The sequence below is a fragment of the Solanum stenotomum genome, chromosome 5 (genome assembly GCF_019186545.1).
Source record: "Solanum stenotomum isolate F172 chromosome 5, ASM1918654v1, whole genome shotgun sequence".
NCBI classification, from domain to species: Eukaryota; Viridiplantae; Streptophyta; class Magnoliopsida; order Solanales; family Solanaceae; genus Solanum; species Solanum stenotomum.
Window position 1 is genome coordinate 45,702,651 of NC_064286.1, and position 22,724 is coordinate 45,725,374.

The window sequence follows — 22,724 nt, forward strand, 5'->3', positions numbered from 1 at the left end:
AAGTTTACTCACAGAATCAGATTAAAGGTATAATAAGACCCATCACCTATGGTAACAAGGGATAGTGCTTTATGTGATCAGAATTTTAAGAAAGTTTTGGGATACTTGTCATGTTATTTGCGGCAGTCGAATCAATGATCTTGTTGCTTCAGAAAGAAATGAGACATTTGTTACCTGACTTAGTAAGGGCAGGGGCTAGAGTGGTTTCTTTTATTGATTCCTTATACCTTGTAAATTTGGCGTACTCATCGGTTGGAAAATGTAACAGTTGAAGGTGAACTAGAAAAAGCAATAATAGTGGCAGTAAGAATTTGTTGGATGTGAATCTGTAATTTCTTACAATTTTGCTTCATGTGCCTAGGTTACTTACAATAGCGACAAGTATTTGTCATTGTTTCCTCCTTTGTCATTGTTCTATCTCCCAGCATCATTATCTCCTCTTATATTATTGTTCTATCTTCGAGCATTATTGATGTTGTTCCACCTTCCTACACTACATCATTGTTATTGTTCCATTTATCTGCATCATTGTTGTTGTTCCATCTCCCTACATTATTTCTTCCTCCTCCTTTTCGTCTCTTGATTGGATGGAGTACTCTCCCTCTCTCTTTGTGTGTGTAACACCCGCTGAAAACAACTTTGAGAGAGGTAATCTCAAACTTAGAGGGGAGTACATCTAAAAAACTCATTAGTATCATTTGTTCCCTCTGAACTTGCTACACTTTGATAATAACACTGAATGGTAGAAGTATATTCAGTTTCTCATAGGTTTTCTTGAACTCCATGAATTGTGTAGTGAGTGACTTAGCTTCCTTCTCGCAACGATAGAAATTAGACTACTTTCACATACAAATAGGTAGCACGTGTCAAATGTCTTCATAATGTTATTCATATTTTAATAAGAAAACATAATATTTACTCATGTTGTTAGACTTCTTTGTTGCTAATAGGCAATTAGTTACCAAGTGTTTGGATTATTGTTTGCATATAAATTGATGTTTCATCTATTTTTTGTTATTTAAAAATGAGAAGCTCCATTTTATAATAGGAACATAATCATTTGTTGACAAGGTTGATTAGAAAGGACGGCTTGAAATGGATTTTCCGTTCAATGACGACAAGGAGGAGTCTTTAGTACCTGGAGTGTTTGAGATACGTGGAGAGCCGGCTGTCGTTATTAACGGGTTGCCTCCCATTTCTTCAAGTGTTGACACCTTTCTCCCTTACCAACAGTTACTGATGCAGTAGAAGAATCACTTGACACTGTTATTGGTCCATGGTTTGAAGGAAGAGAAGTTCGCAAGTTGTTTGGGAACAAGTATTACTATGGGGAAATTACTGAATTTGATGGGGAAGTTGGTCGGTTCAAGGTGAAATATGAAAATGGTAATGTTGAAGAACTTAAATGGAATGAGTTGCACCAAGTTCTTCAGCCTTTGAATTTGAATATTCCGCTAGCAACAATATCCACAGAGTCCATTAGGAGAAAATAGAGATCCATTCAGAAATTGGGGAAATCCAAGGGTGGAACTACAAATGAAGGCGTAAAAAATGAGTAAGACATGGTGAAGAAGGACGTTATTTTTATGTAGAACGCCAGGCATGTCTTACATGACATGGAGTATATGATAAGTGGTGAGTTAAACATTTTCACAGTTGAGGAAACTGTTTAAAGACTTTTAATAAAGTTTCGAAATAGACTTATTCTTGTTTTCTTTTCTTCCAAATTTAGTGATGAACAATATTTTCTGGTGTTTAGTTACCAAATACTAAAAGTGAATATTTTCCATTTAAGGTTGAAAGTCATTTTCCTTTATAACCATCTCAATTTTTACACATGTTACATTCTGTGTCAAAACAGGCCTATTTTAGAGGAGCTTGGATTTGGAAGAACATGAATTGAAATAGTCTTGTCAACTAAACAACATGACCAATTTTTTTTTATCAAGTCAAATAATTAGTTAATAAAGTTAAAATTATATGACTTAAATAAAGTTAAAATCCCTAAACGCTTTTGGAATGTCTAAATTAACTTAGCGTCGAATTAGACCCTTAACTTGGGTGTGTAAAATGTGGTCAAGTCGTGTGGAGTAAGGAAAAGACCAAAACACCCCTCTCTCAAATGGATGAAATGCCTTAACTAGAGAGGTTGCACCCAAACAAGCATAACTCATTCACCTAAGCTCGTAATTTAGAAAACTCAACGGCATTGGAAAGAGGGCTCAAAGACCTTCAATTTGATACCACATGGGCCACCTAACTCTTTATGTACTGAAAGTTATAGTCATTTGAAGTTGACTCAAAACTAAAAATTGAAGTTTAACTTGTACGAATCTCTAGTTGGCTTTTCGAAGACGAGATGTTACATGATCCATGTTCTAACAAATTTAGTGTTTCTAGAAATGTTGTTTTCTTTGAAAATTAGTATTTCTTTTCTACTCATGTTGAGTCATCTTATGTTTCTCCTCTTCTTCCTACTTTTGAGGATTTGTAATCTTCTTTTAAGCGGTTCAAACATGGATTTGTGTATGAACAATGTCAGCCAACTTTGCCCCATCCCGAAACTGATTCGCCACCTGAGACTACACCACAACTAGAATCTAAAAATTCTTCAAGGTCTAATCCTCATGAGCCTATCGGTGATGTATACCAGAGTATCGTGTACTCCTAATTGGATGTAAATAGGCTTATTTAATTAAAGCTCATTTTGATGGCACTCTTGATTGATACAAAGTTCGGTTGGTTGTTCTTGGTAATAGACAAGAGTTTGGAGCGGAATATGAAGAGACTTCTGCATCAGTACAAAAATGACTACGGTTCAAACAATTATTGTCATTGCTGCTTCACAAAACTGGTATATTCATCAAATGGATGTCAAAAATGTTTTTCTCCATGGTGATCTTAAAGAAGATATTTATATGAAACCTCCACCTCGTTTGTTCTCATCACCTACATCAGATGTATGCAAGTTGAATCAATATTTGTATGGACTAAAACAAGTTACTAGGGCTCGGTTTGACAAATTTCAATCTACTTTGCTACAATTTTCTTTTGAGAAGAGAAAATATGACTTATCTTTGTTTCTTCCTAAAAAAATCTATAATTTGTGTTCTTCTTTTGGTATATATGGATGACATTAATATCACAGGAACCAATTCTTCATTAATCACTAGTCTACAATAGCATATTAAAGATTCATTTCATATGAAAGATCTTCATACTCTTAAATATTTCTTGAATTTGGAAGTTCATAATAATTCTTCAAGTGTGTTTATAAACCAACACAAATATACTCAGGATCTAATTTCTTTGGTTGGTCTTCAAGATTCCTCCTCTGTAGATACTCCATTGGAATTGAATGTGAAGTATCGTCGTGAGGAAGGCGATCTTCTTCCTGATCGAACTATATTTTGACAGTTAGCTGGGAGTCTAAATTAACTTACTATTACTCAGCCTGATATCTCTTTTGCAGTTCAACAAGTTATTCAATTTATGCAAGCTCCCCGTCATCTCCATTTGGTGGAAGTTCCTCGCATCATTCGGTATCTTCTAGGAGCATCTACTTGTGGATTATTCTTTCCTAGTGGTTCTCGTATTCGTCTTAATGCTTTTAGAGATTCTGAGTGGATGGGATATACTATTACTCGTCATTCAGGTTGGTACATGTTTCTTGGAGAATCATTGATATCTTGGAAGAGTAAGAAGCAAGAATGTATATCAAAATCCTCAACAGAAGGTGAATATCGAACTATGTCTAGTGCTTACACCGAGGTTGTATGGCTTCATGGATTACTTGCTGAGATTGGATTTCCTCAATATAATCCTACTCCTCTCCATGTTGATAATACAAGTGTTATTCAGATTGCTTCTAATCCAATTTATCATGAGAGAACCAAACACATTGAAGTAGATTGTCATTATGAACGAGAAGTTGTAAATAAAAGAGTCATTACTCTTCCTTACATGTCTAGTGATCTTTAGAGAGCTAATGCATTTACAAAATTCATGGCACGACAACACCATCAGTTTCTAGTAGGTGAATTGATGCTTCTTGATCCACCAACATCAATTTGAGGGGGGATGTTATCATGATAAATTTATAGAGAATGGTTGTATATATTAATGTATATAATGTTGTAATTATATAGATTTGTTGTAATAATCATAGAGAATAATATTGTGATAGAATAGTTGATTTGGAGAGATAGCATATCAAATTTAGAGGGATTTGAATGGAAGATTTAGAGGGATTGAATAGCTGATCTTTAGGGATAAGAATAATGGATTTTTAGGGATGTGTAATGTGTATACTCTCTACATAAAGGAAAGACACTCACTTTGAGAGGCATTCCACAAAATCTTGACATAATCTCCTTGTGGCAGTGCAACCTCTCCACTTCCAATCACAAAGGCCTTCAATGTAAGATCACTGGTGAAATGAAATAATAATCCTTGACCTAGAGTACCCTTAATATATTTAAGGACTCATACAGCAGAACCCCAATGATGTTTTCAAGGCTCGTGCATGAATTGACTTAGTGTACGAACAGAGTAGACTATGTCAGGTCTTGTAATCGTAAGATAAATCAGTTTGTCAATTAATCTTCTATACTTGGTTGGATCATTCAATAATTCACCATGTGTAGGAGTAAGTTTTAAATTTTGTACCATTAGAAACTTGTCTGGGCGCGATCCTAGAAGTCCTGAGTCTTGTAAGATGTCTAGTGCATATTTCCTCTGAGAAATGAAAATACCTTTATGTGATCTGTAAAACTCAATACCCAAAAAATATTTCAAACCTCCAAGATCTTTGATGCGGAAGCATTTGAGAAGGAACCTTTTGAGATGCTCGATTTCTTTAAGATCATTTCTTGTGAGAAGTATATCATTAACATAAATTAAAATTGCAGTAAATGAAGTACCTTGAGCTTGGGTGAAAAGAGAACAGTCAACTTTTGATTGTTCATAGCCAGCTTATCGAATGGTTTCTGAAAAGGTGAGAAACTAATTTCTTAATGCTTGTTTGAGACCATAGAGGGATTTGTGTAGCCAACATACAGTCTTCTCCCCCTGTCAGCGAAGTCCAGGTGGAGGTTCCATGTATACATCTTGATTCAAGTCACCATGAAGGAATGCATTTTGGATGTCTAGTTGATAAGCAACCAATTGCGTGCAGCAACAACAGTAAGAAGACAACGAAGGGTAGTAAGTTTGGATGGAGAATAAAATATTTCCTGATAATCAGTCCCCTCTACTTGAGTGTACCCTTTAGCAATAAGACGAGACTTATCTCTTTAAATGGTACCATCTGACTTGTACTTAATTTTGTGAACCCATTTGCAACCGATGGGTTTATGTCCAACAGGAAGAGGTACCAAACTCCATGTATTATTCTGTTGGAGTGCTTCTAATTCTGCATTCATGGCTTGTTTTCGGTGAGGATCAAGGATTGTTTTATCATATAAGATAGGCTCGATATGACCTGTAATGTTAGTTAAGAAGGTACAATGTGCAGATGATAAACGAGAGTAAGAAAGAAAATTGGAAAGAGGATAATGAGTACCTGATTGAGAACTTGGTGTTGGGTTTGATTGATTGACTTTTGATGACAGTATGTAGTCTTTTTGCCATGACGAAGGTTGTTTAGGACGAAGGGATTGTCTTATAGGAGGTTCAAAAGGATTGGTTGGGGTGGAAGAAGGTGTCGTTGATTTTGTTGAAGGGTTTATTATAATATTTGGTGCATTAGTAGGTTCAACTGAGGGTGAGGTTTCAATATTTATGGGTTGGTCTTGAGAAACTTCTGATGCTTCAATGGGTTTGGCTGGAAATAATAATTGAGAAGATGTGAGCTTATGTACGTCATGGTATTGGATTTGTTGAGGTGAAGTATTAGGAGAAGATGGTGCATACTGCCAATTATCCGTGCATCTTGAAGAAAATTTATCAAACATAGAAGGTTGATTTGGTGAAGTTGAGAAACCCACCTCAACTTGGTATCCAATCATAGGAAAATGGTGCAATTATCATTTAAAGAGAGATTATGAGAAGACAACAATGAAGAAGCTAATTTAAGACGAGACAGTGATGGATGACCAAGATGCATGTGCCATAAATTTGACAGTTGAGAAACTTGGTGAGAGGTGGGTATCTTTTGCAATAGAGACATGTAATACAGACCATCACGTTGTTCACCCAAGCCAATAATCTTCCCCGTAGCCAAGTCTTGCAAGACACAAGAATTTGGAAAAAACATAACACAACAATTCAAGACATTAGTTAGCTTGCTTGCTGACATTAAATTTAAGCGGAAAGATGGAACACACAAAACATTTTTACGGTGATAATTTTTTCGAAAGGAATAGTGCCTGTGTAAGTGATGGAAGCAGTAGATCCACTGGGTAAATTAACAATCGGTATGGATGGGTATTTTGTGTGTGTAAAACGTGTGGAATCAGAAATTATATGACCAGTAGCTCCACTATCCAAAATCCATGGCTTATGAAATACAGAATTAATTGAAGCGTATAGGGAAGAGGATAAACCTGTTGCGTTTCCATAAGTATCAACATTATCAGTAGCAAAATTTTGTGTCATTGAAGTTGATTTGCTTAAAGTCAGGTGAATAACTATTGGTATCTTGAGAATGAGTTCCATGTGAAGTTTGAGAAGAATCTGTAACATTAGCCGATGAAACAATATTTTGCAAGTTACCTTGACTTCTACATTAGCCGATGGTTGTTGCCCATCTTGGTTGTTTGATTTGTTTGACACCCACGTATCATTTTTGAATTTACACCTATCCTCTGTATGGCCTCTTTTGTCACAATAATTGCAATGAATTTTTAGAGTCCTACAATTATCAACTGTACGTCCCTCTCTGTTGCAGTGTTCACAATGCTTGTTTTTTTTATTTGTTTAAAGAATTATTTTGACGAATTTGGATAGAGAAATTTTTCACTTGTTTCATTGCCATACCTCGCTGTGTTTCTTCTTGAATAACAAGCGAGTAGGCTTGACGAACATTGGGTAGTGGTGACATTGAGGACATTTGAACGGACAACATCATAGGTCTAGTTGAGTCACATGAGAAATGACATTACTCGATCTTCTTCCATTTGTTCAGCATGTGCTTTCATCTGATTGCAAGTGGGTACATATCTCTGCGTATCTAACTCGTCCCAAAGACTTTTGAGTTTTGTAAAGTAGGCAAAAAATGTCAGTATACCTTGTGAAAGAGATGCTATTGATTTTTGGATCTGATCAATTGTTGGTGCATTCATTTGTGAGAATTGATCCTAAAGATCTTCCCACACTTGATGAGCGATCTTAGCATGAACAACCCCTTTGGCTAAATTTGATTCCACCGAATGTGTAAGCCATGACAAATCATATTGTTACATTGATTCCATTGATAATATTCAACTGCTTGTTCGGCTTTCGAAGGTGGTTTGATAGATCCATTGATAAAACAAATTTTGTTTTTGGCCGTGAGGGCATGTATCATGGATTTACTCCATGACGGATAGTTGGTGTCATTCAGTTTTGTTAGAATGAGTAAATGATTTGAAGGATGAACAAAGTATGTGTTAGATGGATCCATACCGACACTTTGCCAACTGATATTTGAAGTGTTGAAATTGTGCATTAATGTATTGTTTTCGTTGTTTGGCATTTTATTGGAAATATTCAAGGCTGCTCTGATACCAACTTAGAAAATAGAAAATCCAAAAAGTTAAGAAAGAGCAGAGATTCTGGATGATAAGAGAAATGGTTGAAGTTTTGTCTATCATTTAGAGAATACCAATACATATATACCATAAGTTACAAATTAATTAAAGTCTAGTTCTAAGGCACCAAATCTTTAATCCATATTATGTGGGATCTAATTTACACTAAATAGGAAAGTGAATATATAACAATATATTATTTCTTAATAAATCTATCCTCAACTTTTTATTTTTATAAAAAATATTTCCATTAAATTATGTTGAGGAAATTTCACAACTAGTCATTATAATAAACTTAATTAGGCTCCTTAGCTATGATTTGCATATTTACGGGTTGTAGATATAGTTTAAGTCGTGCTGGGTGACCCTATTTGTATAATTCATGTGTATTTGTATAATTGAGTTATTTTCGTCTGTATTTGTATAAATTGGTTAGTATCAATTGATTTGTATTTATTTTTGTATAAACTCGAAATAATAAATTTATACAAACACAAACATCTTAACTTTAAACGGTTATAAAAATTATATTATACAAATTACATTACACAAAAGATATACAAATTATATTATACAAAGTTTGAAAACTACACATTTATACAATTGAAATTCGGCTACGTAATTTTGCCTAGAAATTAGTGGCGAAAGGTAATTAATTCAAACTATAGTTATGTTAACTAATTAATTGGTATATGTTTGCTTATCCGTGTATTTTTCCCAATTATGTTTCATGTTTAAATCATATTTCATGTTTTTTTATGAAAAGTATATTTATACAATCAACTATTATCTATAAAAACAATAACCAAAAACAACTCCATATTCAATTTCAACTTCAAATGTTTCAAATAAAGTGAAAATATATTTATAATAATATATAGTAACTCGTATATGGTATCTTATCTATGATATCGTGTGACTATCTATTTTGAGATATTACTTTTTTAGAGCAAATTTTATTGTATGTCAAGCTTTGAGGTAAAATAAGTTGAATTGGGTGATTTTGCTAGTTTTAAGAAATTGCGAATCATATTTTTACAAAGTATATTTAAAATTTTAAATACTCTTTAGCATAAAATCTGGTCAAACAAAACTTCAATTTTGAAAATTTAAAAAATAACTTCTTCTTTTTTAATTTTACGGTCAAACGACCACTAAATTACTATTCAAATTTGAAATTCAATTTTGATTTATAAAATTTTTGGAGTATTTAATTCCATCACAACCAAACGACAATGTAGATTGAGAAGCTTTAATTGATTTGGAGTCCAAGAAAAATTCAAAGATTTATTTTGATTTGAAAGATGATTCATTTTAAGTCAATTCACAATTTAATTTAACTTATAAATGTAGCGTATGTCATAAATGTATTAAAACTTATGCTAATGATAAAATATGTCTTTCTTTTTTAAATATTTGTTTAGTCAAACATCCATTAAATAAAATGAATATTTAGCATGTGATATCATATTACATATATATTTATTTTACAACAAGCCTTCCTTAAATCATAAATTTCAAACAACAAACTATCATGACATTTATTGCTCTCCACACCAATAAAAAATCAGGAAAATTGCATTAATTATTCACAACCCAACCATCAAACTCCAACAACTATATAAAGAGAAAAGGTCACATTATTTTTTTTCACCATTCACATTTCAATACCTCCCCTTTATGTTTTCTTTTAAAAAAAAATGAAGCTCTCTTCTCTCTTCAAAAGCCAAAAAAAATCCCTTTCTCATTTGCTATGTCGATTACTACTTTGTGGAAACTCTAGAACTCTCTCTTTTAGAGTTGAAAATAATGACAACATTTTCAACTCTCAAAAATTTGAGGCAGGTGTAAAAACTAGTTCAATTCTTGATGTATCATCATCAAAATTGTCAAAGAGTAATAATAGTACTAGTAATAAAGGGGTCGAGTCTCTACCATTTAATGACTCATGTGTTATAACGCCTATGGATTCGATGGATCCTCACGAGGAAGAAACTACTTCAATTCTTGAAGTGTCATCATCAACATTGCCAGAGAATACTAATAATAGTACTAGTAGTAACGGTCTCGAGTATCTACCATCGAATGACTCATGTGTTATAACGCAGATGGATTCGAATATGGATGCTTATGGGAAAAAAACTAGATCAATTCTTGAAAGGTCAAAGGGTAATAGTAGTAGTTGTAACGGGCTCAAGTACTATCTACCTTTTAACGACTCATGTGTTATAAGGTTATCGAGTTCGGAGGATCCTTATGGGAATATCAAGAAGTCTATGGAAAGAATGGTTGAAGCAAATCAAGGGATTAAATCTTGGGAGGAGTCTCTTGAAGAGATATGTGCTTGGTATTTGGAGATTAATGATGAGAAAAACATTCATAAGCATATTATTGGTGCATTTTGTGATTTATGGATGATCTATTCAAGTACTTCCACAAAAAATACTCCATTCGGATTTAGTTCCAGTGAACCTCCTAGTCCTTATTTTATGTCTTTGATAGAAGATAAGGCTGATCGGATTATTGCAGCATCAATATCCAGTGTAATTCCATAAGTGGGGGGTTTCGGTAGGGGAGGGGTATGATTTATGCAGACTTTATTCTTATAGTTTTTGAGGTTAAAAGATTATTTCTAGTGATAGATTCTCGCTCAAAAGAAATGTTTTCGAAGCGAAAGGCTGAGAATGATATTCTTGAGAAAAATATTGATAGTGTTTAATCTTCTTATGTTTGAAAGAAAAGAAGCAGAGAAAAAATGCAGAATTTATTTTAGATAATTTAATAGTATTATTAGTAGTATTGTTTATATATTTCTTCTCCTTGTTTGAACAATCAAGTAAATATACTTTATTTCTTTTTTTAATAATGTTTGTTGTGTTAAGTATGGATAAAAGAACTTCCCATGTTATATTATTCCTTCTCGATGATGAATTATTTGATAGTTCAGATATTGTTATTTATGATATTGGCCTCCGCTACCAGAAAATAGAAATCAGTTATGAAGTTTAATTTGTCGCTAATCTTTTGACTTAATTTTTTTCATTATACATACCTTGACCTTGTTGGAAAAATATTTTATCAACAGACCTAACATTCTACATCAATAATTAGTATAATACAAAACTTAGCTTATGTCTAACATCTATTAACCTAGAGTAAAAATCTTTGTAACTTAAGTTTTTTCTATTTATTTAACTTTTATCATGCATAGTTTGTTTATCTATTCATTAAAACAATAACATATCTGATATTATTGATTTATATGATTATGATTTTTCCAAAATTTATGATAAGTGTGTTGGCAAATGATAGTAAAGCACTATACAAGTAATGGATGCTCAACTCGGAGTTGTGAGGTGTAACACCCCAGAAAAAAATTGTTGAGCTAAGACTTGAACCATCCCTCGTAGTACGTAAGTTTTTACCAAGGAATTTAAATTTTTTTTAAATATTAAGGTCATCTCACTAGATATAGCACCTTGAGTTCCATAAAGAGTTAAAAGAATTCATTCAAGTCATTCCTAAGTTCTTCTAAGTTTTGGGTCAACTTCAAACGACCATAACCTTCAGTACATGATGAGTTAGGTGGCCCATAAGATATCAAATGAAAGGTCTTTGAATTATCTTTCCAACGCAACCTAGTTTGCTAAATTTTGAGATCGTATGAGGGAGATATGCCCGTTTGAAGTCGGGCTGTCCAAATAAGGAAAGTTACCCGAAAATAGTAAGGGGTATTTTGGTCTTTTCCTTACCCAATCAGATTATTTCGTTTTAGTAAGGTTTTAGGGGTCTAATCTGATTAGGTTCAGTTTTATAAACCTAATATATGCTGAGGGTTTTAGTTGAGAGTTGAAGAAGAGAAAAAAGGAGAAAAAAAGGAAAGAATCAAGGCGTTCGTCAGGGTTCTTGAGTAGCATTGCGGATTTTCGCCATGGGTTTGATCCCTAAAAGGTATGTAAGCTTCCATGGTGTTGGGTTTGTTCACCCACACACCAATCATGTTAATTTTAGCGTTAAATTCGTTCTAGAAAGTTGAAGGTTTGATGTTCTTGAATTGTGTTCTTAAATTGGTTTTCGTTGTTGAGTTTAGATGAGATAGATGAGTTCTTGAGGAAATCGTATCTATTTTAGAGTTGTGCTTGATTATATTCTTGTGTACATGTATTGTGTATGTAAATCTAAAGAGAAATTGAGAAAAAATATTGAATTTAGGCAAATTGGGGTTAGAAAACTAGGAAGAAAAAGTCGGATAGAAACCAGTAGCGGACCTGTTCTTTTAGAGTGAACTTTCTCTCTCCGAGTCGCTGAGAGATCACGGACCCCACTGTTTCAAAATTATTTCGCGACCAAATATTAAAATGCATCTTCGCGGACTTGCTCCTGATCAATGTTTTTTTAACCGTCTGGGAGCTAAGAGTTAAGTCTTGAGAGTTCTTTCGAACATTTTTTAGAAGGTCCCTTTGAGTGCTTTTGAGGAGTCTTCTACAAACTTCTAATAACTTATTTCAAGACTCGAGCAAGTGAGTATGAAAATGAGGAGAATGTATTCATGAGTCTACTTTATCATCACAAGATCCTTCATATCATGAATCATAATTCTTGAATTCATAATTCAAAATCAAGAAAGGGTTAAGAGTAGAGTTCAAGAAAGTCTTTGAGTTCAATTGTGAATCCCTTGAAATCAACTATTGATTTGAGCTAAGTATCTAATCTTTGAGTTGAGTAGAAAGGGTCATACTTTTTAGATGATTACTTAATGCTTTGTAACGTAGACTAGTGGATCCACTTAGTTAAGAGGTTCTATACCCCAGAAATTATAGGACAGTTCTGGCAGCGTAGGCGAGACGTTGTATCATCACATAGCTCATAGTGATGGTTGTCAGTTAGAGAAACTCACACAGAGTTATATCATATTCTACTATATACAAATTGAGTTGTTATTGTATTCTTTAATACATTGAGTTGTTATCTACTGTTTTAAAAGCTTTCCATGTATTGCATCTTTTATTGTTGCGTTATCTTGAGTTGAGTATCCAGAGTTGAGTACCTTTGAGTTGAGTATCTACTCTTTGAGTTGAGTTGAGTATCTTTGAGTTGAGTAACTAATCTTTGAGTTGTGTTTCGTTGATACCACTTGCAGTTCCAGTTAGCTATGGTGAGCCTCCTTGCTTTCGGAGGATTTCATTTACTTTCCAGTTTCGTCAGGATGTCGCGGGTCTTGTCCCGACTTCTATCTTTGTCATTTAGAGGCTTCATAGATAGACAATAGAGTTTGAGAAGTTTGTTTCATTTATTTTGTTAAATGTTTTAAAGACTTGAGTTGCCTATTTCTGGCGAGTTGAATATATTATTTTATTTAGAGTTAATCTTTGAGTTAAAGCTTTGTAATTGAGATCAATGAATTTTATTCAGTTTTAAGCTTTGTATGCTTTAGTTAGTCTTCCACTTGTAGTCAGCCAGGATGAGGGTTCGCTTGGGGACCAGAAATGGTTCTCGAGTGCCGGCCACGTCCAGGGTGTAGGCTCGGGTCGTGACATGAGGCCAGTCTTTGTGAAGATTGTTAATGACTGGAACCAATGTACCATTCGATGCATACATCTGTTGGTGTTAAACATGATTTGTCGATCACTTTAATGCCTCCGCTTTGGTCACAAGCTCATGCTATTGGAACCAACTCTCGCAAGAACCATTTCTCATCGTCTTTATATCAAATCACTAGTTGAAACCATTTCTCATCGGCTTTATATCAAATTACTAGCCGGAACAATTTCCCATCGAGTTATATCAATTCACTTGTTGGAACCATTTCCCATCGGCTTATATTAATTCACAAGTTGGAACCATTTCCCATCGGCTTATATCAATTACACTTGCCAAAAATAACCTCGGCACCACAAGCACTTATTGAGAAAGACCTCGGCATCAATAATCACCACATATCTCATCACGGTGTTAAACAATCAATGCACACAAGAAATCATACCACACGAAGAGACAACAAGTCATGTAATTCAACTTCACATTCAAGTCATCAAAGGCATTTCATCAAATCAATCAAATAGGGTCACGACAAGGCAATTCCAAATTATCGTTATCATCACGAAGCCTTTTCATTTACCCCTTCTTTGTTTGTTAACATTAATCAAGTGGAGCAATAAGACCCTTAACTTCATTCCTAATTACTTCTCAACACGCATACAATGAAGAGAAGTAGACAATTCTATTATATTGCAAAGCTTAAAAGATCACTTGCCTTATACCAATCAATTACTCACTCCAAGAGTTGAGTCTTCTCCTTCCGAATCACTTTCGAAGCCACACAATTTATATACAAGCAGGTATTCACAATAAATTTCAGGAAACAACAATACCTATAACAATTTCCTTAAAATATGGGTCAATCAACTCAAAATTCAATTTCAAAAAGAAGGTTTGTATCCAAAATTTAATACTTGAAAATGATATTCAAGGCTTTGGGAAATCATTGGTGAAAACCATTTCTAAAAAAAGGGACCAAAATCAGTTTATAATCTTCATTTTAGTTTAGAACTTGAGTTCTTGAAAAACCTTATCATTTACCAATCAAGATCTCATATTTTGATGTTAAAATCCATAAATAATCAAAGGGAAATGAAGTTATAGGATCATAAAAACTTACCCAAATGATTTAGCACAAGGAATTCTTTCAAAGATCGCAACCAAGGATTTCTCAAGCTCAAAAATTTAAAAATGGGGCTTAAACTCCAAAATCTGCAAGTCAAAACCTCCTCTGATGTCGTTTTTGCGAACTAGGTTCAGCTTAAACGAACCCTGCAAAAGCTGGAGGTCTAGCTTTCGTCAACCCCGCCTAAAAGGCCAGACTCGCTTTTTTGAATCAGGTTCCATTTAAGTGACCATCGCTAAAGTGAACCCTACCCACAAAGCCAGTCTAGCTCGCTTTTGTGAACCAGGTTCCGCTTAAGCGAGGACTGCAGCACCAGAAATAGCAGCCAACAAAAAAAATTGAAAAGACTCTTGGAATTCGTACGGAACACCATAAACACAAACCACATATGCAAACTCATTATACTCGATGTTCCAGACTCAATGGAACAATCGAAACACAAATTCGAGATCTCAATGACCCGACATCCGTGAAAACCACAAGAAACTAACAAAACCCCTAAAAGGCTAAAACAAGATCAGGGCCTCTCAAAATCAACCAAGACCTCACCTAGGCCTAGGCCTAGGCCTGGCAGGGGGATCGGGTCGGCCCACCCGGCCCGCGACCGGTTTGAGAACCGGCTTACCGGACCCGATCCCGTACATTTTCGTGGGTTGGGAGGGGTTCGGAATAGGGGACCAGTTAGGGGCCGATTCACCCTTTGGGCTCGGTCGACTCGGCCCGGCTGAACCGGCCGGTTCGCGGGATCCCTAATTATTTTTTTTATTTTTTAATTTTTTGAATTATATCCGTTGGGGCAACGGCTAGTGCCCCCCCCTCCCCCAACGGATTTATTCACCTTTTTTTCCCTTCCCCAACACCCCCTACCACCCCTACTTTTAATACTTTAATTTAAACCCTCAAGTTATCATAAATACACTTTAACCCACTTTTGATATTATAAATACCCCTCTATCCCTTATTATTTCTTATAAAATCATCTATTCTCTCATCTATTTTGTATATCCTCTCAATCTTAAGTCTCAATTTTTTATTTCATTTAAGTCTCATATTATATCATAATACATATATTTCAATTCTAAATTTTCATATTATATCATAATATATATAATTCTCATATTTGCTATCAAGTATTGGAGTTCCAAATTACAAGTTACAACAAACTACAAGCTTCAAGAATCGGTTATAACGTCTGCTATTGACGCAGACGTTTGGTACATTCATTTCATAATATTTATATTTTATTTTTCGTCATTAATTTTTGTGTTATTATTATTTTTATATTACACTTTACATATAATTAAATATGAGTTCTAACAAAAAATATACCGGTAAAGAAAAAGAGAAAGAACCAAGTGGCATTAGTAAATTTATTAATTTTAATAAAAAAAAGTAGTAAGGAAAAAAATAAGAGTAAATGTGGTGGTACTTCTTCTAAATCAATGTCTAGAGTTAGATTTAATACAAATTATTCTACTTATGTTGATGATACTTCTTATGATATTGATTCAAATGCTCAACTCGATCATGAACTTTTACAACAAATTTATGGTGATATTAATCCTTATCTTGATGAAAATTCAGGTGAAGAAGTAGAAGTTGGTTTGGGAGAAGATGAATTAGAAGATACACCTACTAGTCCGGTGACAAAAGTTTCAAATGAAACTACAAATTCAACGGAGCAAAATTCTGGACGCCCACCCCTTATACCTCCTACAAGGGAGAAGATGAAGTATCGACGCCCTAAAACTTCTGTTGTGTGGCAATTTATGACTTTAGATAAGGAAAACTCTATTGCTATTTGTAATAAGTGTAAGCAACCTTTTAAACATAAACAAGGTGGAGGTCAAGGTGGGACGAGGGGCTTAAATAGACATTTGTTATCTTGTGTGCCGATTCAATATAAAGAAGCTAAATCATTAGCCGATAGAAAAAAAGGAATTCCAGTTAATGATTTTGATATTAATGTTAATGAATCGGTAGGGGCTTCTAACATGGTTCAAGGAACATTAGATCCTTCTAACCCTGGTGGTCCACTAACACAACGTAAATATAATAAGGAAAGAGATCACAAAAATTTAGCTAAAATGGTTTCTGTTTGTGGTTTACCTTATAGTTTTCCTTCACATCCCAGTTTTATTGAATATATTCAACAAACTTATAATCCTAATTATAGTTGTTTTTCAATAAATATTATTAAATCTGATTTTTTGTATATCAAGGTAAACATTGTCAATATCTTTGTTGTATATTTAGCATATTAGATTGTAGAGTGTCTATAACTTCGGACATGGGTCGTGGTGTTAATGGACGTGATTATTTAACTATTACAACACATTGGATTGATAATAACTGGAATTTGCAAAAATGAATCTTAAGTTATAAAGAATGTGTAGAGAAAAAACCAGTGCATAGTTAGCTTCAAATATTTTTAGTGTTCTAGATTATTACATGCTTATAGATAAGTTAATGTCTGTCGCATTAGATAATGCATCTAATAATACAAAAGTTGCTAGTATGTTAAAAGTTAGATTATGTCCAATTGATGTTAATGTTTTTCATGTTAGATGTGTTGCACATGTATTAAATTTAGTTGTACAAAATGGTATTTCATTATTTAAATGTGGTTGTCTGAAAATTGAATATGTTGTTGCCTGGATTTTTATGCTCATAGACCTGCTAGAATTAGGGAATTTAATGAGCGTTGTGTACTATGTGATTTGCCACCAAGAAAAATTCCAAGACATATTAAAATGAGGTGGAATTCTTTTTACGAAATGTTTTCAGTTGCTTACGAATATAAAGGACCTATACAAATGGTGTTTAATGCTCATAATGCTGACCCATTAGACAGAATTTGTGAAGAAGATTGGGAAGAAAGTAATGAACTATTAGAATTTTTAAGACTTTTTTATGATGCTACAACCATGTTTTCTGGAATTTATTATCCTACTATTTCATCAGTATTAATAAATATTTGTGCTATTTCAATTCAATTTTCTAAATACAAAAAATTGAAAAATTTAGAGTTGCAATTGAAGGTATGATTGAAAAATTTTAAAAATATTTTTTCCTATTCCTCAAATTTTTTTAACTGCTACTTTACCTCATCCTGACTATAAATTACGATGTGTGCAGGGACTTGTTCACACTTTTTATGATACTTTAGAAATATTACTAGAAATAAATCCAACTAGTGAAATGTGTAAGTCTAGCATAAAAGTAGAAGCAAAAGTTTTGTATGAAAAATATAGAACTACAGGAAATACTCAAGGAGAAGTTGGTCAAACTTCTAATCCTCAGAGTAAAGCTCGAATTTCAAGTTATATGCGAGGTTTTCTTGGTCTTAATTCTACTAACCGTGATGATTTTGAAGAATACCTTAATCAATCTTTAGAAATAGTGGAAGACGGAGATGGCAATGAAGACTTATTAGAATGGTGGAGGAGGCGGAGCGTTGCATTTCCAATTTTGAGCAAAATGGTTTGTGATGTTCTAGCTATTCAAGCTTCATCAGTTGCATCAGAGGCTGCTTTTAGTGCGGCAAGGTTTCAACTTGGCGATCATAGACATTCATTGGCAGAAGAAAGTTTGGAAACATCAGTTTTATTTAGAGACTAGGTCAACGCCGAGAGGAGGAATTCTAGTTTGCCAAAGTTAAGTTCCAAACAAGAAGCTTGGATTAATGCGGTAATTGGATCTAGTGATGATGAATTAGAGTCACAAGAGTTTCTAGCAAGTTTGCCAACACCGGAGGATGTCACCGTCGATATGATGCGACAATTAGAATTGAATTTTAAAGGACAATACAAATATTAGATTACATCCGAGAACTAATTGAAACAGAACCCTTCCTAGAAGGTGGCTGCGTAAATTAGTTACTCATCTAATATTTGTAATAAATATTAGTTTTACATATGAGAACTTATTGAAACAGAACCCTTCCTAGAAGGTGGTTGCGTAGATTAGTTACTCCACTAATATTTGTAAATTGTTAAGTTCTAAATTGCAATTAGATTTTATTGAATAAATTTGAAGGCTTTATTCAAGTCTTTTTTATATAACTATTGTCTTGCATTTTAATTTTAATATATTCATACATATTTACATATATAGTAAACTAACTTTAAAATACTTAATTTAAAAATCGAAACTTCAAGTTTAAATTACTTTAAAATATTTAAAATACAAATTTGAACTTCTCAAATTTGAAATTTGAAAATTGAATTTGAAATTTGAAAATTGAAAATTGAAGTTTGAAATTTGAAAGTTGAATTTGAAATTTGAAATTGAAATTTGAATTTTGAATTTTGAAATTTGAAAACTTAAGCATTATTTATTAGCTAAAAATGTTATTGAAAAAAAATCAAATAAACTAAAAATGTTATTCAATAACATATAATTTCAATACAAATAAATAAGTATATAAAAAATAAAAAATCCCCTGTCCCGTCCCGTCCCGTCCCCCCAAAACCCGTCCCATCCCGTATATATAGTGGGACGGGATGGGACTTATTTTTGTCCCCCCAATCCCGGTCCCGGCCAAATCCCACCAGTGTCGTCCCCCGTCCCGTCCCGTCCCGTCCCCCAGTCCCCGTCCCCATCCCCGTCCCCTTGCCAGCCCTACCTAGGCCTAAAAGCATCCCCCAAATCTAATGGAACTCTCGGAATTCTGATCCAAGCATCTGAACCACGAATGTTGACCAAAATCAACCTAAAGGCTAAAATCTTAATAATTTTCAACTTAGGACCTCAAATATTCAAAGTGACTCCGAATCTAAAACTGATAACTTTACTAGACCATATTCTACATTTCGGGAATTATGAAATCGATGAAATTTCGTTCTGGCTCCAAAAGACTCTGAAAACCACTTTTAAGCAAATTTAGCCTTTCAAAACCAAAACTTACCAAATTCTCAATTTTTTACACAAAGTTTGGAAATCAACTTTCAAACTCAAACATAAGAGACTTGGGGTCGATATCGAGAGGGCAAAACAGTAATTTTACAAGAATTACCAAAAATGACCAACTGAGTCATTACATATATATCATGAATATGACTATTAATATTTAAAGGTTATATAATGAAAATTCATAAGAGTAATGAAAAGAAAGACCATTAAGTTAACATTAAAGAAAATTTAAAACTGACGTTTTAGCAATTTCATGTCATGCCCCTAATTAGAAAGGGGCGGACATCAAGGATATACACAAACACCTGCTAATTATATGTACTAATCTCATGCCAAAGTTGTAGACTCATAAGCAGCAGAACCTACATGAAGACACATACTAAAATATAGATAACAAAAGGGCCCGATGGGCTACTTTACAACGGAAACAAAACTAAGTCTAAGAAGCCTCTAAAGAGTATGTATCTGAGAATCTGATAACTATTCGAGACAAGGGCCCGACATACCCATTCTGATATATGTACATTCATAGCAAATTATAGGCACTAAATATCTGATAGCTCCAGGTGGTGGTGGAGCTTACCAACTGCTAAATTGGAAGTCTCTGGTCTACTGAAAATGCTTGTTGTCCTGAGTACCTAAGCCTGTAGAGATAGAAATGAAGTGCCACAATAATTGGACGTCAGTACATATAAAACATGTTATGTAGAGCAGACTAAATAAAATGTAGACATGTAAGGGTGCTAAAATGAGTCAAATATCAAGATAGGCAAATCTAAGCATATATATGCATGAGACATAATCCAAAACTAGAATTGTGACCAACCTCAAGGGTCCTTACCTAACATTTCATGGATTATTCATTCATATATATAAAATCCCTAAATTTTGCCTAAGTGATATCTTTACTTCATTATATAGCTTTTTTCCTCTTTGTAATACTAACTGTTAGGGAATCACATGATAGCCTACTGACGGCGTATAGTGAACCTTGTATGGCATCTGTAGCCCATTGTCACGTCGACACGTGAAATCTCATAGTCTGGGTAACGAAGTCTATCAAGGTACTCCCCAGGGATCCTGTCTAGTCTGCCCGCAGGACTGTATCAATCAGGTGAATCCAAGATAGGAAATTCCAACTGACTCTATCTGAATTTTGTGCACAGAGTAGCATCGCACGTAGTAGCCCTAAAAATACCCACCCCACGTTGTAGAGTAGTCTATAATCTCAATTGCATGTAAATACTTATAATAGTTAATTCATGAATCATATAGCTCGTGATACAATTTGTGATTACTTTCTTTCGCCTTAGAATCATATATCTTGTGACCTATACACTTACGAATGGTCTGTGGCCAATTGCTCCCCCTAAATTTATGCACCATGTACACCCGCTGACTTCTAAGAATTTGTGACATTTATCGGAAGAACATGCGACTTTAGATCGTGCCTTAAGGGCAAAAGAGGTTCTAGCTTTACATACCTTACTTCGAGAATTACTATCTTACGTCGTCTAACTTCTTTACTGACAACTTTATCTATAACATAACACCGTAAAAGGATACTATAAGAAACTAATCAAGGATCACAACAATGCCGAAAACAAAATAGTAGTTCACGAGCGACGATCTCAACAATTAATATAGATGAATGGCGTATCGCCATATCCTTCTCTTTTTCTACTTTCCAAGTAGGCTTATGACTTATTTAAATGTTCAGTATTACTCCTCAATCCTTTAACCATAAAGAATCATCCCCCTTAATCATCCACAATTAACATAACAAGTTAACTCAAGGTCTCTGAACCCCATCCCACGTGTTCTTTGTTAATGACGTCAAATTCCTTTATAAGCTCATAGTTTAAGTTGGCAGAGAGCTAAATCCATAAATTAAAATAATAGGAGCTCATATACCCAGCTACAACATTTTCTTAGAAATTTAGTCATTTCATCAAACACTTGGTGAGCGACAATGTTTCAAAAATTATGAGAATCGTGTTCTCTATACATAGCCTTTCATTTTATCGTAACCAGCTTACTGCCCCAATACAATACCATTCACCCCTCATTTGGTCAAAACAACAGCCAACACAACCTCCTACAAACTCCCTCCTCACCAAAACATCAACTACCATTGGTAAAACATCGACTCACGGCTTCCTATCACTGTCCCGTGAGTCTTACCGACAAATTATACTTAAAGCATCCTTGTAATACTATTTATGGGGATAAAAGAGGAGTCATACCTATATATCCAAGAAAATCATCCCCTTCCCTTTCTATTCTTCAAGAACAATATGTTTTCCTTCAAGAAAACATTTAGCTAAGTATATATATAGGTCTATGGAGAGAAAGACACTTGATTCTTGAAGAAACCAACTTACCTTAAGCTTTGGAGGATTGGAGATGAGAAAAACTTAAAGAACTAACTTGAAACCAGTCCTTACACGTTCTTGAGTATATGGGAAAGGATATCCCAAACTTCTAATATAAAAACAACAAGTTTGGCCAACTTACTCTAAAGTGTCATATGTCCCGCCGTGATTGGGCAGTGCGCGCATCAGTCGTAGAATGAGCATAACTTCTTACTCCTATATTATTTTAACGAGCGGTTTATTTTGCTGCAAACTAGACTCAAATACCTTTGATTGTATAGGCGGTAGGTTCTCTAACTCCTTATGTATTAGGAGATATGCTCGTTCAAAGTCATCTGAGAAATTAGATCATTTGTAGGATTCCTCCACAATGAACCTTTAAACTTGAACCTTTTCTTTAATGATCTCTTTGGCCAAAATCTTTTGTTTAACCATTCAAATAACTAAATATAAGGGTCACATGGTATGCTTAACCATTTTCAATGATATACTTCCCCCAATATCACACCTATGCATTGGTGTTTACAAGTCGCAAATGCATTTTAAGTTACGGGGTATTACATCATCCTCCCTTTGGATCATTCATCCTCGAGTGAAGGTAGCTCCTTAAGATGATCCAAACTCTCTTATTTTTTTAAAAAAATGGCAGAGTTTCCTTTGTAAACAGGCCTGTCTGAAACCTGTCAGCTAACCAAAATACACACATTGCTTCACAGAGCATCACCACTCAATATATGCGATGGATATTCACTAGGCACTAGTTGGCCTTATAGGAATGGAAATTACACTAACCAATATAACATACCTTATAATGTGGATGTTTCAACTCTGAGGACTTTCTAGTGTATATATCAAGTACCTGAACATATAACATATAATAACGCAGTACTACAAAGTACGGGCAAAACCGATACTCAAATGAAGGAGTTATGACTTTAAGAACCTTTGTGTGGCTACGGAAATAAGTGAGGATACTTGGCCCTAATGTCAGCCTCTGTTTCCCAAGTGGCTTCTTCTATATTCAGATTTTCCAAAGTACCT

General features: G+C 34.2%; 1 protein-coding gene and 1 pseudogene across 1 annotated transcript; both read left to right on the forward strand.

Annotated features, from left to right (window-relative positions):
* Positions 1–1,095: 1,095 nt before the first annotated feature.
* LOC125864046 (dirigent protein 17-like) lies at positions 1,096–1,493 on the forward strand (annotated as a pseudogene).
* A 4,594-nt stretch (positions 1,494–6,087) lies between these two features.
* LOC125864048 (transcription repressor OFP13-like) lies at positions 6,088–10,285 on the forward strand. Its single transcript, XM_049543992.1, has 3 exons — positions 6,088–6,143; positions 9,514–9,794; positions 9,930–10,285. Exons 1-3 carry the CDS (start codon positions 6,088–6,090, stop codon positions 10,283–10,285), a joined length of 693 nt encoding a protein of 230 aa, XP_049399949.1.
* Positions 10,286–22,724: the final 12,439 nt, after the last annotated feature.

Coding starts and splice junctions, on each gene's coding strand:
- LOC125864048 (XM_049543992.1), top strand. CDS start 6,088: ATGGATGACCAAGATGCATGTGCCATAAATTTGACAGTTGAGAAACTT. Junction 6,144..9,513: donor GTTGAGAAACTTGGTGAGAG/GTGGGTATCTTT, acceptor TGGAAACTCTAG/AACTCTCTCTTTTAGAGTTG. Junction 9,795..9,929: donor TAATAGTACTAGTAGTAACG/GTCTCGAGTATC, acceptor ACGGGCTCAAGT/ACTATCTACCTTTTAACGAC.